The sequence below is a fragment of the Aquarana catesbeiana genome, linkage group LG02 (genome assembly GCF_042186555.1).
Source record: "Aquarana catesbeiana isolate 2022-GZ linkage group LG02, ASM4218655v1, whole genome shotgun sequence".
NCBI lineage: Eukaryota > Metazoa > Chordata > Amphibia > Anura > Ranidae > Aquarana > Aquarana catesbeiana.
This window is the reverse complement of record NC_133325.1, coordinates 9,962,738-9,980,495: the sequence shown is the minus strand read 5'-3', so window position 1 is coordinate 9,980,495 and position 17,758 is coordinate 9,962,738. Positions and strand designations below refer to the sequence as shown.

Here is a 17,758-nt window from a genome sequence, read left to right as displayed (position 1 = left end):
AGCTCCTTACGGGGTGTGCTTTAACATTATGGTGATGTACCTTTTGCATTTAAACATATTACACATGTCTTTTGGACCTTCTATTCTTGCATTTGTGGAAATGTTCAATGTGACATGTTATTTTGTTTTAAATAAAGATACAAAAAAAAACACTGAGAGGTGTATTTATAGTTAATTAAAATGTAATATTCAGTTTACCCCCCTACCCCAAAAAATGAAGATATGAAGCATTCCTGTACATACCTGTGCACAGATGAGGTGTGGTAATATCCAGTGTCCCCCTATGCCCCTAAAAATTGACCATTGAAGGACTCCTTTGTGTACCTGTGCAGGTGAGGTGTAATAACATCCAGTGCCCCCTCTCCACAGAATTGAGTCATGAATGATGTGTACAGGTGAGGTGTGATGTCTCTGTATGTACCTGTGTACAGGTGAGGTGTGATGTCTCTGTACGTACCTATGTACAGGTGAGGTGTGATGTCTCTGTATGTACCTGTGTACAGGTGAGGTGTGATGTCTCTGTATGTACCTATGTACAGGTGAGGTGTGATGTCTCTGTATGTACCTGTGTACAGGTGAGGTGTGATGTCTCTGTATGTACCTGTGTACAGGTGAGGTGTGATGTCTCTGTATGTACCTATGTACAGGTGAGGTGTGATGTCTCTGTATGTACCTGTGTACAGGTGGGATGTGATGTCTCTCTATGTACCTATGTACAGGTGAGGTGTGATGTCTCTGTATGTACCTGTGTACAGGTGGGGTGTGATGTCTCTGTATGTACCTATGTACAGGTGAGGTGTGATGTCTCTGTATGTACCTGTGTACAGGTGGGGTGTGATGTCTCTCTATGTACCTGTGTACAGGTGAGTTGTGATGTCTCTGTATGCACCTGTGTACAGGTGAGGTGTGATGTCTCTGTATTTGCCTGTGTACAGGTGAGATGTGATGTCTCTGTATGCAACTGTGTACAGGTGAGATATGATGTCTCTGTATTTACCTGTGTACAGGTGAGGTGTGATGTCTCTGTATTTACCTGTGTACAGGTGAGGTGTGATGTCTCTGTATTTACCTGTGTACAGGTGAGGTGTGAGGGCTCTGTATGTACCTGTGTACAGGTGAGGTATGTTGTCTCTGTGTGTACCTGTGTACAGGTGAGGTGTGATTTGTCTCTGTATGTACCTGTGTACAGGTGAGGTGTGAGGGCTCTGTAAGTACCTGTGTACAGGTGAGTTGTGATGTCTCTGTATGTACCTGTGTACAGGTGAGATGTGATGTCTCTGTATTTGCCTGTGTACAGGTGAGGTGTGATGTCTCTGTATGTACCTGTGTACAGGTGAGGTGTGATGTCTCTCTATGTACCTGTGTACAGGTGAGATGTGATGTCTCTGTATGTATCTGTGTACACGTGAGGTGTGATGTCTCTGTATGTACTTGTGTAAAGGTGAGATGTGATGTCTCTGTACGTACCTGTGTACAGGTGAGGTGTGATGTCTCTGTATGTACCTGTGTACAGGTGAGATGTGATGTCTCTGTACGTACCTGTGTACAGGTGAGGTGTGATGTCTCTGTATGTACCTGTGTACAGGTGAGATGTGATGTCTCTGTACGTACCTGTGTACAGGTGAGGTGTGATGTCTCTGTATGTACCTGTATACAGGTGAGATGTGATGTTTCTGTATGTACTTGTGTACAGGTGAGATGTGATGTCTCTGTATGTACCTGTGTACACGTGAGGTGTGATGTCTCTGTATGTACTTGTGTACAGGTGAGATGTGATGTCTCCGTACGTACCTGTGTACAGGTGAGGTGTGATGTCTCTGTATGTACCTGTGTACAGGTGAGATGTGATGTCTCTGTATGTACCTGTGTACAGGTGAGGTGTGATGTCTCTGTATGTACCTGTGTACAGGTGAGATGTGATGTCTCTCTATGTACCTGTGTACAGGTGAGGTGTGATGTCTCTCTATGTACCTGTGTACAGGTGAGATGTGATGTCTCTCTATGTACCTGTGTACAGGTGAGGTGTGATGTCTCTGTATGTACCTGTGTACAGGTGAGGAGTGATGTCTCTGTATGCACCCGTGTACAGGTGAGGTGTGATGTCTCTGTATGCACCTGTGTACAGGAGAGATGTGATGTCTCTCTATGTACCCGTGTACAGGTGAGATGTGATGTCTCTCTATGTACCTGTGTACAGGTGAGATGTAATGTTTCTGTACATACCTGTGTATAGGCAAGGTGTGAGGGCTCTGTACATACCTGTGTACAGGTGAGGTGTGATGTCTCTGTACATACCTGTGTACAGGTGAGATGTGATGTCTCTCTATGTACCTGTGTACAGGTGAGGTGTGATGTCTCTCTATGTACCTGTGTACAGGTGAGGTGTGATGTCTCTGTATGTACCTGTGTACAGGTGAGGAGTGATGTCTCTGTATGCACCCGTGTACAGGTGAGGTGTGATGTCTCTGTATTCACCTGTGTACAGGAGAGATGTGATGTCTCTCTATGTACCCGTGTACAGGTCAGATGTGATGTCTCTCTATGTACCTGTGTACAGGTGAGATGTAATGTTTCTGTACATACCTGTGTATAGGCAAGGTGTGAGGGCCCTGTACATACCTGTGTACAGGTGAGATGTGATGTCTCTGTATGTACCTGTGTACAGGTGAGATGTGATGTCTCTCTATGTACCTGTGTACAGGTGAGGTGTGATGTCTCTCTATGTACCTGTGTACAGGTGAGGTGTGATGTCTCTCTATGTACCTGTGTACAGGTGAGGTGTGATGTCTCTGTATGTACCTGTGTACAGGTGAGGAGTGATGTCTCTGTATGCACCCGTGTACAGGTGAGGTGTGATGTCTCTGTATGCACCTGTGTACAGGAGAGATGTGATGTCTCTCTATGTACCCGTGTACAGGTGAGATGTGATGTCTCTCTATGTACCTGTGTACAGGTGAGATGTAATGTTTCTGTACATACCTGTGTATAGGCAAGGTGTGAGGGCTCTGTACATACCTGTGTACAGGTGAGGTGTGATGTCTCTGTACATACCTGTGTACAGGTGAGATGTGATGTCTCTCTATGTACCTGTGTACAGGTGAGGTGTGATGTCTCTCTATGTACCTGTGTACAGGTGAGGTGTGATGTCTCTGTACATACCTGTGTACAGGTGAGGTGTGATGTCTCTCTATGTACCTGTGTACAGGTGAGATGTGATGTCTCTCTATGTACCAGTGTACAGGTGAGATGTGATGTCTCTCTAGGTACCTGTGTACAGGTGAGGTGTGATGTCTCTCTACGTACCTGTGTATAGGCAAGGTGTGAGGGCCCTGTACATACCTGTGTACAGGTGAGATGTGATGTCTCTCTATGTACCTGTGTACAGGTGAGGTGTGATGTCTCTCTATGTACCTGTGTACAGGTGAGATGTGATGTCTCTCTATGTACCAGTGTACAGGTGAGATTTGATGTCTCTCTATGTACCTGTGTACAGGTGAGGAGTGATGTCTCTGTATGTACCCGTGTACAGGTGAGGTGTGATGTCTCTGTATGCACCTGTGTACAGGTGAGATGTGATGTCTCTCTATGTACCCGTGTACAGGTGAGATGTGATGTATCTCTATGTACCTGTGTACAGGTGAGATGTAATGTCTCTGTACATACCTATGTATAGGCAAGGTGTGAGGGCTCTGTACATACCTGTGTACAGGTGAGGTGTGATGTCTCTGTACATATCTGTGTACAGGTGAGGTGTGATGTCTCTGTACATACCTGTTTACAGGTGAGGTGTGATGTCTCTCTATGTACTTGTGTACAGGTGAGGTGTGATGTCTCTGTATGCACCCGTGTACAGGTGAGGTGTGATGTCTCTGTATGTACCTGTGTACAGGTGAGATGTGATGTCTCTCTATGTACCTGTGTACAGGTGAGGTGTGATGTCTCTCTATGTACCTGTGTACAGGTGAGGTGTGATGTCTCTGTATGCACCCGTGTACAGGTGAGGTGTGATGTCTCTGTATGTACCTGTGTACAGGTGAGATGTGATGTCTCTCTATGTACCTGTGTACAGGTGAGATGTGATGTCTCTCTATGTACCTGTGTACAGGTGAGGTGTCATGTCTCTGTATGTACCTGTGTACAGGTGAGGAGTGATGTCTCTGTATGCACCCGTGTACAGGTGAGGTGTGATGTCTCTGTATGTACCTGTGTACAGGTGAGATGTGATGTCTCTCTATGTACCCGTGTACAGGTGAGATGTGATGTCTATCTATGTACCTGTGTACAGGTGAGATGTAATGTCTCTGTACATACCTGTGTATAGGCAAGGTGTGAGGGCTCTGTACATACCTGTGTACAGGTGAGGTGTGAGGGCTCTGTACATACCTGTGTACAGGTGAGGTGTGATGTATCTGTACATAGCTGTGTACAGGTGAGGTGTGATGTCTCTGTACATACCTGTGTATAGGTGAGGTGTGAGGGCTCCATCCCTCTGCTCTGTGTCTCTTGATATATCAGTATTTATCCATCACTGACACCCCCTGGGAGTAATTCTTATACCTGCCCATATCTAACAGCTCTGGACTTCTGTCCTCCCCGACCTTATTACTCTCAGAGCAGCTGGAAAATGTTATCCCCCGGGATAAATAATACAATAAAATATAAAACCCAGCGCTATCAAATTCTTATACCCAAATATCAATTTCTTCCAAAAACCGTGTATGTGGCATAATAATTACCACTAGTAAAAAGAAACAATCCAAAAAAAAAAAACATCCAATAATATGTTAAATCATCACAATTCCAGGTATAATGGCGCTTAAATCAGATAACAAAAATGTCCCCACACCAACAGTGCTGTACAGTCACTCAACATACAGAACAGCTTCCTTCCCTCGATCGATCACCTCTGTGAACAAACACTCATAAGTACAAAGTGTTCACCAAATTTACCACCTATTTCTAAGGTGGTAGGAAGATGAGGTTATACACCCCAGGACCCCTCTGCTCCCAGCTCTCCCTCCCTAGTCACAATCCTTTACCATCCAGCTCTTGGCCCACCACAAATAAAATGAAACAATCGCTGTAGCAGTTGTAGCATTCAAAATACTTTTATTAAAGTGTTAAAATGACAAAACATAGAAAAACACCCCAATGCTTCTGGGCTCCCCTCAGTGTCTGACATCACACCTGCCTCAATGGATTTCGTCAGAAGCTGTGTAAAATCTGTGTGATGAAACGCGTCGATGTGGATGTGACAAACTGATCAAACTAGGTTAAAATTATTGATTGTGGAATTGTTTATTCTTTATGTGATGGATTAAAACATTAAAATTCAATTTTTTTCATTTTGTTTATTCGTTTTCTAATGAATTCCAAATTGTTTACTTGAATTCGGTTCGGTTGAAAAATGATTCCAGTTCAGTTTTTTTTTTGGACTTGTCAAAAACTGTTCTGTTTTTGCACACTTATGTACCCCTACTCATTCACATAGTTAAAGGGGTCTTCAGGATTCCGATAAGTCACCCCCCGCACCTCCACATCCACTGGGCCAGAGTTTTGGGGAAGAGGCCCTTGTTCTCGCTTCCGGGGGTATCCAAAGCTCCCCCCTATGTTGAGGGCATGTGGCATGGTATGGTTCAGGAGGGGGGGCTCACTCACCCCCCCTTTCCTGGCCTGCCAGGCTGCATGCTTTGATAAGAGTCTCGTATGGATTTTAGGGGAGTCCAAACCAAATTTTGGCATGGGATTCCCCTTAAAAATTCTTACCAGTCCTGAAGGGCCTGGTATGGATTGGGGGGACCCCATGCTGTTTTTTAAAATTCTGTTTACATTCAGCTGTCAGCGGGGAAGTCAACTACTTGCGGTAAGCGCGGTCCTGGGAGGGCCCACGAGTGGTGATAGGAGGAATATCACATCATCTTCAGCACGGAGCGCAGTCATTTTTTATTATAAACAGCATTTCATGTTAAATCAGCTTGCACCTTATTTTGGGCTTTTAGCACTTCATGGAATATATTGCACTGATGATATATGATGGTTTGTATAATATAATGGCTAGTTCAGCTCTCCTAATTTACTGATAGAAGTTTATTTTGTGGTCACACTCATTATTTGAAGTATGAAAAAATAATAAACAAAACGTACCCCACCCAGTCTGTAGTAGTTCATTCCCATGTGCGATGCTATGGAGATGGAAACATTGATTACCAAAACTTACCATCATTTCCCTTTCCTGATGTATCTCCATGGCATCACACAAGCCCATCTGAAGAGGGAGTGTTTAGCTAGGGAACGCCCCTTCTGAGGCTCTAATTGTAAAATAGACATACTGGAGGGGTTGTACAGGGACAGAGCCAACCCATGTGTGATCCCTTCCACCAGCTGTCACCTCTGCTTGGTGCCTTCCCCGCCTCCTCCTCCCTTCCCACCAGCTGTCACCTCTGCCTGATGCCTTCCCTGCCTCCTCCTCCCCTCCCACCAGCTGTCACCTCTGCTTGGTGCCTTCCCCGCCTCCTCCTCCCCTCCCACCAGCTGACACCTCTGCCTGATGCCTTCCCCGCCTCCTCCTCCCCTCCCACCAGCTGTCACCTCTGCTTGTGCCTTCCCCGCCTCCTCCTCCCCTCCCACCAGCTGTCACCTCTGCTTGGTGCCTTCCCTGCCTCTTCCTCCCCTCCCACCAGCTGTCACCTCTGTCTGATGCCTTCCCCGCCTCCTCCTCCCCTCCAACCAGCTGTCACCTCTGCCTGATGCCTTCCCCGCCTCCTCCTCCCCTCCCACCAGCTGTCACCTCTGCCCGATGCCTTCCCCGCCTCCTCCTCCCCTCCCACCAGCTGTCACCTCTGCTTGTGCCTTCCCCGCCTCCTCCTCTCCTCCCACCAGCTGTTACCTCTGCTTGGTGCCTTCCCCGCCTCCTCCTCCCCTCCCACCATCTGTCACCTCTGCCTGATGCCTTCCCCGCCTCTTCCTCCCCTCCCACCAGCTGTCACCTCTGCCTGGTGCCTTCCCCGCCTCCTCCTCCCCTCCCACCAGCTGTCACATCTGCCTGGTGCCTTCCCCGCCTCCTCCTTCCCTTCCACCAGCTGTCACCTCTGCTTGGTGCCTTCCCCATCTCCTCCTCCCCTCCGACCAGTTGTCACCTCTGCTTGGTGCCTTCCCTGCCTCTTCCTCCCCTCCCACCAGCTGTCACCTCTGCCTGATGCCTTCCCCGCCTCCTCCTCCCCTCCCACCAGCTGTCACCTCTGCTTGGTGCCTTCCCCATCTCCTCCTCCCCTCCCACCAGCTGTCACCTCTGCTTGGTGCCTTCCCCATCTCCTCCTCCCCTCCCACCAGATGTCACCTCTGCTTGGTGCCCTCCCTGCCTCCTCCTCCCCTCCCACCAGCTGTCACCTCTGCTTGGTGCCTTCCCCGCCTCCTCCTCCCCTCCCACCAGCTGTCACCTCTGCTTGATGCCTTCCCCATCTCCTCCTCCCCTCCCACCAGCTGTCACCTCTGCTTGGTGCCTTCCCCATCTCCTCCTCCCCTCCCACCAGATGTCACCTCTGCTTGGTGCCTTCCCTGCCTCTTCCTCCTCTCCCACCAGCTGTCACCTCTGCTTGGTGCCTTCCCCGCCTCCTCCTCCCCTCCCAATAGCTGTCACCTCTGCCTGATGCCTTCCCCATCTCCTCCTCCCCTCCCACCAGCTGTCACCTCTGCTTGGAGCCTTCCCCGCCTCCTCCTCCCCTCCCACCAGCTGTCACCTCTGCCTGGTGCCTTTCCCGCCTCCTCCTCCCCTCCCACCAGCTGTCACCTCTGCTTGGTGCCTTCCCCATCTCCTCCTCCCCTCCCACCAGCTGTCACCTCTGCCTGATGCCTTCCCCGCCTCCTCCTCCCCTCCCACCAGCTGTCACCTCTGCCTGATGCCTTCCCCGCCTCCTCCTCCCCTCCCACCAGCTGTCACCTCTGCCTGGTGCCTTCCCCGCCTCCTCCTTCCCTTCCACCAGCTGTCACCTCTGCTTGGTGCCTTCCCCATCTCCTCCTCCCCTCCCACCAGCTGTCACCTCTGTCTGATGCCTTCCCCGCCTCCTCCTCCCCTCCAACCAGCTGTCACCTCTGCCTGATGCCTTCCCCGCCTCCTCCTCCCCTCCCACCAGCTGTCACCTCTGCCCGATGCCTTCCCCGCCTCCTCCTCCCCTCCCACCAGCTGTCACCTCTGCTTGTGCCTTCCCCGCCTCCTCCTCTCCTCCCACCAGCTGTTACCTCTGCTTGGTGCCTTCCCCGCCTCCTCCTCCCCTCCCACCAGCTGTCACCTCTGCCTGATGCCTTCCCCGCCTCTTCCTCCCCTCCCACCAGCTGTCACCTCTGCCTGGTGCCTTCCCCGCCTCCTCCTCCCCTCCCACCAGCTGTCACATCTGCCTGGTGCCTTCCCCGCCTCCTCCTTCCCTTCCACCAGCTGTCACCTCTGCTTGGTGCCTTCCCCATCTCCTCCTCCCCTCCCACCAGTTGTCACCTCTGCTTGGTGCCTTCCCTGCCTCTTCCTCCTCTCCCACCAGCTGTCACCTCTGCCTGATGCCTTCCCCGCCTCCTCCTCCCCTCCCACCAGCTGTCACCTCTGCTTGGTGCCTTCCCCATCTCCTCCACCCCTCCCACCAGCTGTCACCTCTGCTTGGTGCCTTCCCCATCTCCTCCTCCCCTCCCACCAGATGTCACCTCTGCTTGGTGCCCTCCCTGCCTCTTCCTCCCCTCCCACCAGCTGTCACCTCTGCTTGGTGCCTTCCCCGCCTCCTCCTCCCCTCCCACCAGCTGTCACCTCTGCTTGATGCCTTCCCCATCTCCTCCTCCCCTCCCACCAGCTGTCACCTCTGCTTGGTGCCTTCCCCATCTCCTCCTCCCCTCCCACCAGATGTCACCTCTGCTTGGTGCCTTCCCTGCCTCTTCCTCCTCTCCCACCAGCTGTCACCTCTGCTTGGTGCCTTCCCCGCCTCCTCCTCCCCTCCCAATAGCTGTCACCTCTGCCTGATGCCTTCCCCATCTCCTCCTCCCCTCCCACCAGCTGTCACCTCTGCTTGGAGCCTTCCCCACCTCCTCCTCCCCTCCCACCAGCTGTCACCTCTGCCTGGTGCCTTTCCCGCCTCCTCCTCCCCTCCCACCAGCTGTCACCTCTGCTTGGTGCCTTCCCCATCTCCTCCTCCCCTCCCACCAGCTGTCACCTCTGCCTGATGCCTTCCCCGCCTCCTCCTCCCCTCCCACCAGCTGTCACCTCTGCCTGATGCCTTCCCCGCCTCCTCCTCCCCTCCCACCAGCTGTCACCTCTGCCTGATGCCTTCCCTGCCTCCTCCTCGCCTCCCACCATCTGTCACCTCTGCCTGATGCCTTCCCCGCCTCCTCCTCCCCTCCCACCAGCTGTCACCTCTGCCTGATGCCTTCCCTGCCTCCTCCTCCCCTCCCACCAGCTGTCACCTCTGCCTGATGCCTTCCCCGCCTCCTCCTCCCCTCCCACCAGCTGTCACCTCTGCTTGGTGCCTTCCCCATCTCCTCCACCCCTCCCACCAGCTGTCACCTCTGCTTGGTGCCTTCCCCATCTCCTCCTCCCCTCCCACCAGATGTCACCTCTGCTTGGTGCCCTCCCTGCCTCTTCCTCCCCTCCCACCAGCTGTCACCTCTGCTTGGTGCCTTCCCCGCCTCCTCCTCCCCTCCCACCAGCTGTCACCTCTGCTTGGTGCCTTCCCCATCTCCTCCTCCCCTCCCACCAGATGTCACCTCTGCTTGGTGCCCTCCCTGCCTCTTCCTCCCCTCCCACCAGCTGTCACCTCTGCTTGGTGCCTTCCCCGCCTCCTCCTCCCCTCCCACCAGCTGTCACCTCTGCTTGATGCCTTCCCCATCTCCTCCTCCCCTCCCACCAGCTGTCACCTCTGCTTGGTGCCTTCCCCATCTCCTCCTCCCCTCCCACCAGATGTCACCTCTGCTTGGTGCCTTCCCTGCCTCTTCCTCCTCTCCCACCAGCTGTCACCTCTGCTTGGTGCCTTCCCCGCCTCCTCCTCCCCTCCCAATAGCTGTCACCTCTGCCTGATGCCTTCCCCATCTCCTCCTCCCCTCCCACCAGCTGTCACCTCTGCTTGGAGCCTTCCCCACCTCCTCCTCCCCTCCCACCAGCTGTCACCTCTGCCTGGTGCCTTTCCCGCCTCCTCCTCCCCTCCCACCAGCTGTCACCTCTGCTTGGTGCCTTCCCCATCTCCTCCTCCCCTCCCACCAGCTGTCACCTCTGCCTGATGCCTTCCCCGCCTCCTCCTCCCCTCCCACCAGCTGTCACCTCTGCCTGATGCCTTCCCCGCCTCCTCCTCCCCTCCCACCAGCTGTCACCTCTGCCTGATGCCTTCCCTGCCTCCTCCTCGCCTCCCACCATCTGTCACCTCTGCCTGATGCCTTCCCCGCCTCCTCCTCCCCTCCCACCAGCTGTCACCTCTGCCTGATGCCTTCCCTGCCTCCTCCTCCCCTCCCACCAGCTGTCACCTCTGCCTGATGCCTTCCCCGCCTCCTGCTCCCCTCCCACCAGCTGTCACCTCTGCCCGATGCCTTCCCCGCCTCCTCCTCCCCTCCCACCAGCTGTCACCTCTGCTTGTGCCTTCCCCGCCTCCTCCTCTCCTCCCACCAGCTGTCACCTCTGCTTGGTGCCTTCCCCGCCTCCTCCTCCCCTCCCACCAGCTGTCACCTCTGCCTGATGCCTTCCCCGCCTCTTCCTCCCCTCCCACCAGCTGTCACCTCTGCCTGGTGCCTTCCCCGCCTCCTCCTCCCCTCCCACCAGCTGTCACCTCTGCCTGGTGCCTTCCCCGCCTCCTCCTTCCCTTCCACCAGCTGTCACCTCTGCTTGGTGCCTTCCCCATCTCCTCCTCCCCTCCCACCAGTTGTCACCTCTGCTTGGTGCCTTCCCTGCCTCTTCCTCCCCTCCCACCAGCTGTCACCTCTGCCTGATGCCTTCCCCGCCTCCTCCTCCCCTCCCACCAGCTGTCACCTCTGCTTGGTGCCTTCCCCATCTCCTCCTCCCCTCCCACCAGCTGTCACCTCTGCTTGGTGCCTTCCCCATCTCCTCCTCCCCTCCCACCAGATGTCACCTCTGCTTGGTGCCCTCCCTGCCTCTTCCTCCCCTCCCACCAGCTGTCACCTCTGCTTGGTGCCTTCCCCGCCTCCTCCTCCCCTCCCACCAGCTGTCACCTCTGCTTGATGCCTTCCCCATCTCCTCCTCCCCTCCCACCAGCTGTCACCTCTGCTTGGTGCCTTCCCCATCTCCTCCTCCCCTCCCACCAGATGTCACCTCTGCTTGGTGCCCTCCCTGCCTCTTCCTCCCCTCCCACCAGCTGTCACCTCTGCCTGATGCCTTCCCCGCCTCCTCCCCCCCTCCCACCAGCTGTCACCTCTGCCTGATGCCTTCCCTGCCTCCTCCTCCCCTCCCACCAGCTGTCACCTCTGCCTGATGCCTTCCCCGCCTCCTGCTCCCCTCCCACCAGCTGTCACCTCTGCCCGATGCCTTCCCAGCCTCCTCCTCCCCTCCCACCAGCTGTCACCTCTGCTTGTGCCTTCCCCGCCTCCTCCTCTCCTCCCACCAGCTGTCACCTCTGCTTGGTGCCTTCCCCGCCTCCTCCTCCCCTCCCACCAGCTGTCACCTCTGCCTGATGCCTTCCCCGCCTCTTCCTCCCCTCCCACCAGCTGTCACCTCTGCCTGGTGCCTTCCCCGCCTCCTCCTCCCCTCCCACCAGCTGTCACCTCTGCCTGGTGCCTTCCCCGCCTCCTCCTTCCCTTCCACCAGCTGTCACCTCTGCTTGGTGCCTTCCCCATCTCCTCCTCCCCTCCCACCAGTTGTCACCTCTGCTTGGTGCCTTCCCTGCCTCTTCCTCCCCTCCCACCAGCTGTCACCTCTGCCTGATGCCTTCCCCGCCTCCTCCTCCCCTCCCACCAGCTGTCACCACTGCTTGGTGCCTTCCCCATCTCCTCCTCCCCTCCCACCAGCTGTCACCTCTGCTTGGTGCCTTCCCCATCTCCTCCTCCCCTCCCACCAGATGTCACCTCTGCTTGGTGCCCTCCCTGCCTCTTCCTCCCCTCCCACCAGCTGTCACCTCTGCTTGGTGCCTTCCCCGCCTCCTCCTCCCCTCCCACCAGCTGTCACCTCTGCTTGATGCCTTCCCCATCTCCTCCTCCCCTCCCACCAGCTGTCACCTCTGCTTGGTGCCTTCCCCATCTCCTCCTCCCCTCCCACCAGATGTCACCTCTGCTTGGTGCCTTCCCTGCCTCTTCCTCCCCTCCCACCAGCTGTCACCTCTGCTTGGTGCCTTCCCCGCCTCCTCCTCCCCTCCCAATAGCTGTCACCTCTGCCTGATGCCTTCCCCATCTCCTCCTCCCCTCCCACCAGCTGTCACCTCTGCTTGGAGCCTTCCCCGCCTCCTCCTCCCCTCCCACCAGCTGTCACCTCTGCTTGGTGCCTTCCCCATCTCCTCCTCCCCTCCCACCAGCTGTCACCTCTGCCTGATGCCTTCCCCGCCTCCTCCTCCCCTCCCACCAGCTGTCACCTCTGCCTGATGCCTTCCCCGCCTCCTCCTCCCCTCCCACCAGCTGTCACCTCTACCTGATGCCTTCCCTGCCTCCTCCTCGCCTCCCACCAGCTGTCACCTCTGCCTGATGCCTTCCCCGCCTCCTCCTCCCCTCCCACCAGCTGTCACCTCTGCCTGATGCCTTCCCTGCCTCCTCCTCCCCTCCCACCAGCTGTCACCTCTGCCTGATGCCTTCCCCGCCTCCTCCTCCCCTCCCACCAGCTGTCACCTCTGCCTGATGCCTTCCCTGCCTCCTCCTCCCCTCCCACCAGCTGTCACCTCTGCCTGATGCCTTCCCCGCCTCCTCCTCCCCTCCCACCAGCTGTCACCTTTGCTTGGTGCCTTCCCCATCTCCTCCTCCCCTCCCACCAGCTGTCACCTCTGCTTGGTGCCTTCCCCGCCTCCTCCTCCCCTCCCACCAGCTGTCACCTCTGCCTGATGCCTTCCCCGCCTCCTCCTCCCCTCCCACCAGATGTCACCTCTGCCTGATGCCTTCCCCGCCTACTCCTCCCCTCCCACCAGCTGTCACCTCTGCTTGGTGCCTTCCCTGCCTCTTCCTCTCCTCCCACCAGCTGTCACCTCTGCTTGGTGCCTTCCCCGCCTCCTCCTCCCCTCCCACCAGCTGTCACCTCTGCCTGATGCCTTCCCCGCCTCCTCCTCCCCTCCCACCAGATGTCACCTCTGCCTGATGCCTTCCCCACCTCCTCCTCCCCTCCCACCAGCTGTCACCTCTGCTTGGTGCCTTCCCCGCCTCCTCCTCCCCTCCCACCAGCTGTCACCTCTGCCTGATGCCTTCCCCGCCTCCTCCTCCCCTCCCACCAGCTGTCACCTCTGCCTGATGCCTTCCCCGCCTCCTCCTCCCCTCCCACCAGATGTCACCTCTGCCTGATGCCTTCCCCGCCTCCTCCTCCCCACCCACCAGCTGTCACCTCTGCCTGATGCCTTCCCCGCCTCCTCCTCCCCTCCCACCAGCTGTCACCTCTGCCTGGTGCCTTCCCCGCCTCCTCCTTCCCTCCCACCAGCTGTCACCTCTGCCTGATGCCATCCCCGCCTCCTCCTCCCCTCCCACCAGCTGTCACCTCTGCCTGATGCCTTCCCGCCTCCTCCTCCCCTCCCACCAGCTGTCACCTCTGCCTGATGCCTTCCCCGCCTCCTCCTCCCCTCCCACCAGCTGTCACCTCTGTTTGGTGCCTTCCCCGCCTCCTCCTCCCCTCCCACCAGCTGTCACCTCTGCCTGATGCCTTCCCCGCCTCCTCCTCCCCTCCCACCAGCTGTCACCTCTGCCTGATGCCTTCCCCGCCTCCTCCTCCCCTCCCACCAGCTGTCACCTCTGTTTGGTGCCTTCCCCGCCTCCTCCTCCCCTCCCACCAGCTGTCACCTCTGCCTGATGCCTTCCCCGCCTCCTCCTCCCCTCCCACCAGCTGTCACCTCTGCCTGATGCCTTCCCCGCCTCCTCCTCCCCTCCCACCAGCTGTCACCTCTGCTTGGTGCCTTCCCCACCTCCTCCTCCCCTCCCACCAGCTGTCACCTCTGCTTGGTGCCTTCCCCGCCTCCTCCTCCCCTCCCACCAGCTGTCACCTCTGCTTGGTGCCTTCCACGCCTCCTCCTCCCCTCCCACCAGCTGTCACCTCTGCTTGGTGCCTTCCCCATCTCCTCCTCCCCTCCCACCAGCTGTCACCTCTGCTGGGTACCTTCCCTGCCTTTTCCTCCCCTCCCACCAACTGTCACTAACCCCTAACATAAAATATTTATGGTTAAATGTTGACTTGAATTCTCAGTTTTTTGAATAGTGGAACAATTTCCGGGCTCGGTCACGGATCTGGCTGGTCCTCACCCCGTACACCAGTGGGTTCATTATTGGGGGCATTAGGAGGTAGGTGAGGGAAAGGAAGGAATGGATGGAGGGTGGGATGTTTTTCCAAAACCTGTACGCCAGAAGAGTGAAGCCACATGGGATATAGAAGAACAACATGACACAAACATGAGAAGAACATGTACCAAACACCTTAGACCGGGCCTCTTTGGAGGACAATTTTAGCACAGCATTGATTATAAATATATAAGATAACATTATAATGGAAGTATCAAACAGAAGCGTCAAAATAATTTGAATGAGACCATAGTATCTGTTGATGGTGGTGTCGCCACATGAGACCTTCGCTATGGACATGTGATCGCAGTAAGATTTGCCAATCACTTCATGTCTGCAGTAGGGTAACCGGACCACTAGGAGGACACAAGGACTGACTATAAGCACCCCTCGTAAAGCCAGGGCTAGGCCAATCCGGGTGATCATTGGACCAGTAAGAATGGCAGAGTATCTTAGTGGTTGGCATATTGCTACATAACGATCAAACGCCATCGCCACCAGGACTCCAGTCTCCATATAGGTGAGGAAATGGACAAAGAACATCTGGATGACACATCTACTAAAATACACAACCCTAACGTCCAGCCAAAGGATGACCAACATCTGTGGTGCTATAGTAAGCGAGAGCATGAGATCTGTGATGGCCAACATTGACAGGAACATGTACATGGGAGCATGGAGACCACGATCAGATAGAATGATGAAAACAATAAGAGGGTTTCCTATCACCGAACACATGAACATGATGAAGAACGGTACTGAAATGATGGAATAGAACCTCTCCAGCCCAGGAACTCCGAGGAGGGTGAACCTCACCAATCCCAATTCTGTGATGTTTACAGACATTTCAATCTACAGGAGATTTAATTTCCCCAATCTCTATAGAAAAATAAAAAATATCATTAATAATAATCCACAAACAATAATAATATTTTTTTCTTCTGGAATCTCTGATTGGACAGCGGTGGCATTTGCAATAGCTGGGGGGGGGGTAAACACATTGATATTGTATTTCCAAATGTTGTAATTTGTCTGGAAATTTTATATGAAGGTAGAAAAATTCATTTTATATGCTCAGCCGCTGGCAACATTTTGCCGAAGTGGGAGTACTCTGTTTTGCCCTGTTAGCTAAGTAAGCAAGATTTTTCATTTGAAAAAAATGTACTTTTTTTCAAGGGTGTAGTGCATTTAGAGGTGTACTTAATTCAGTGTAGGTTCTTTTCCTTCTTTTGCATACTCGGTTGCAGCCCGTCCATTAGGGGCGCACGGGAGCCGCCCCCCCATCCATGTGTCCAGGCCCCTAAACTACATTCAGGGAGCCGGATGCATGGATTGCAATGGGGGGGAGTGTTTTTTCTTAAGCACGTAATTAAAGCCAGGGGCTCCAAGAAAGGGTTGGCACAGAGCGCAGTGAGCCCACCCAGTTGTGTGAGAATAGCGAATGAACATTCGCTATTCTCACACTAATCCTCCTTCCGGCCAATCAGTAACCCGATTGGCTGAAAGGACAGGCGATCTTATTGGATGCCTAGGAGGAGGAGGGACGAGACGCATGGCGGAAGCTGCCGTGATGCAGAGGATATGACCGCCCATTACCCGTCGCCTGTCACAGCTCTGCCCACTCAACCGGGAGCAGGGGGTGCCACCGACTGACCAGGGGGTGTTTGTTTGCCGCCCCCCCCAAAAAATAACACCAGCCGCCACTGTTCAGTTGCTTTTGTGTACTTGTGTGTAGTTGTTTTAACCACTTGCCGCCAAATCACGTACCAAGTGTGTGATGTGACCTCAAGTGGTTGTACCAGGATGATATGCAGCTGCAGGCTTTAGAGACCATGGTCAGCTCTTTTGTAATGACAACCGGAGCATTTAACCAGCCACTCGGTAGTTATTACAAGCAGCGGGAGGGGACGCCCCCCCCCCTCAGGAAGCCTTCCGTGGCTGGCTTGGGCTCTCCCATTCCACTGACTACTAGCCAGAATGTCTGCCTGCTAGTCAGAGACCTGAAGAAAGCCTGGCTTTGATCGGGTCTCCGCTATGGTAACCTGGAAGTGATGACCAACAAGAAACAATGCGTTACTAGACCTACTGATTACTAACAATCCAGACCTGATTGAGGATGTAGAAATACGGGGCAATTTAGGAAACAGCGATCACAGGTCAATTTGTTTCTGTATAAATCTCAGAATGAAGGGTAATACAAGGACACTGAATTTCAAAAGCGCCAACATCCCTAAACTGTGCTCTTTGCTAGATGATATTAAATGGGATAAAATCCTAGGAACAAATAACATGGAGGAAAAATGGGAGTGCTTTAAGAGATTATTAAATAATTGTATCGGCCAGTGCATTCCTACGGGAAATAGGTTTAAAAGAGCTACAAAAAATCCTGGGTGGCTAAACTCCAACATAAAAAATGCATATAAAAGCAAAAGAAAAGGCCTTCAAAATATACAAGGCGGAGGGGTCATTGTCAGCATTCCAACATTACAAAGAATGCAAGAAAAAATATAAGAGTGCAATCAAGGCAGCTAAGATAGAACATGAAAGGCACATAGCGGAGGAGAGTAAAAAAAAAAAAAAAAACTCAAGAAATTCTTTAAGTATATAAATAGTAAGAAAGGGAGGTCAGATCATATTGGCCTCATAAAGGACGATGAAGGGAATCTGGTTACAAAAGACGGAGAGATGGCAAAGGTTCTAAATATATTCTTCTCAGTCTTCACAAAGGAAATGGGGAGATACAGTAACTAGGGATGGGCCAAACACCCCTTGGTTCAGTTTGCAGCAGAACATACCGAACAGGCAAAAACTTTGTGCGAACACGCAAACCCCATTAAAGTCTATGGGACAGGAACATGAATAATCAAAAGTGCTCATTTTAAAGGCTTATACTGTATGCAAGTTATTGTCATAAAAAAGTGTTTGGGGACCCGGGTCCTGCCCCAGGGGACATGTATCAATGCAAAAAAAGTTTTAAAAACTGACGTTTTTTCAGGAGCAGTGATTTTAATAATGCTTAAAGTGAAACAATAAAAGTGAACTATTCCTTCAAATTTCGTACCTGGGTGGTGTCTATAGTATGCCTGTAAAGTGGCGCATTATTCCCGTGTTTGGAACAGTCCCTGCACAAAATGACATTTCTAAAGGAAAAAAAGTCATTTAAAACTACTAATGAATTTTCGGGTCTCGGCAATACAGATAAAAGTCATTGAAAAAAAATGCCATGGGATCCCCCCAGTCCATTAGTAGGCCCTTTGGGTCTGGTATGAATATTAAGGGGGACTCAGAACCAAAATAAAAAAAAATGCATGGGTGTCCCCCCAAATTCCATACC

At 53.7% G+C, this 17,758-nt stretch overlaps 1 protein-coding gene across 1 annotated transcript; it reads right to left on the bottom strand.

Moving 5' to 3' along the window:
• Positions 1-14,328: 14,328 nt before the first annotated feature.
• On the bottom strand, positions 14,329-15,270 carry LOC141126403 (olfactory receptor 52K1-like). Its single transcript, XM_073612350.1, has one exon. The coding sequence runs from the start codon at positions 15,268-15,270 to the stop codon at positions 14,329-14,331; it is 942 nt and encodes a 313-aa protein (XP_073468451.1).
• Positions 15,271-17,758: the final 2,488 nt, after the last annotated feature.

Excerpts from the sequence above, each read along its gene's own strand:
- LOC141126403 (XM_073612350.1), bottom strand. The coding sequence starts at position 15,270 with ATGTCTGTAAACATCACAGAATTGGGATTGGTGAGGTTCACCCTCCTC.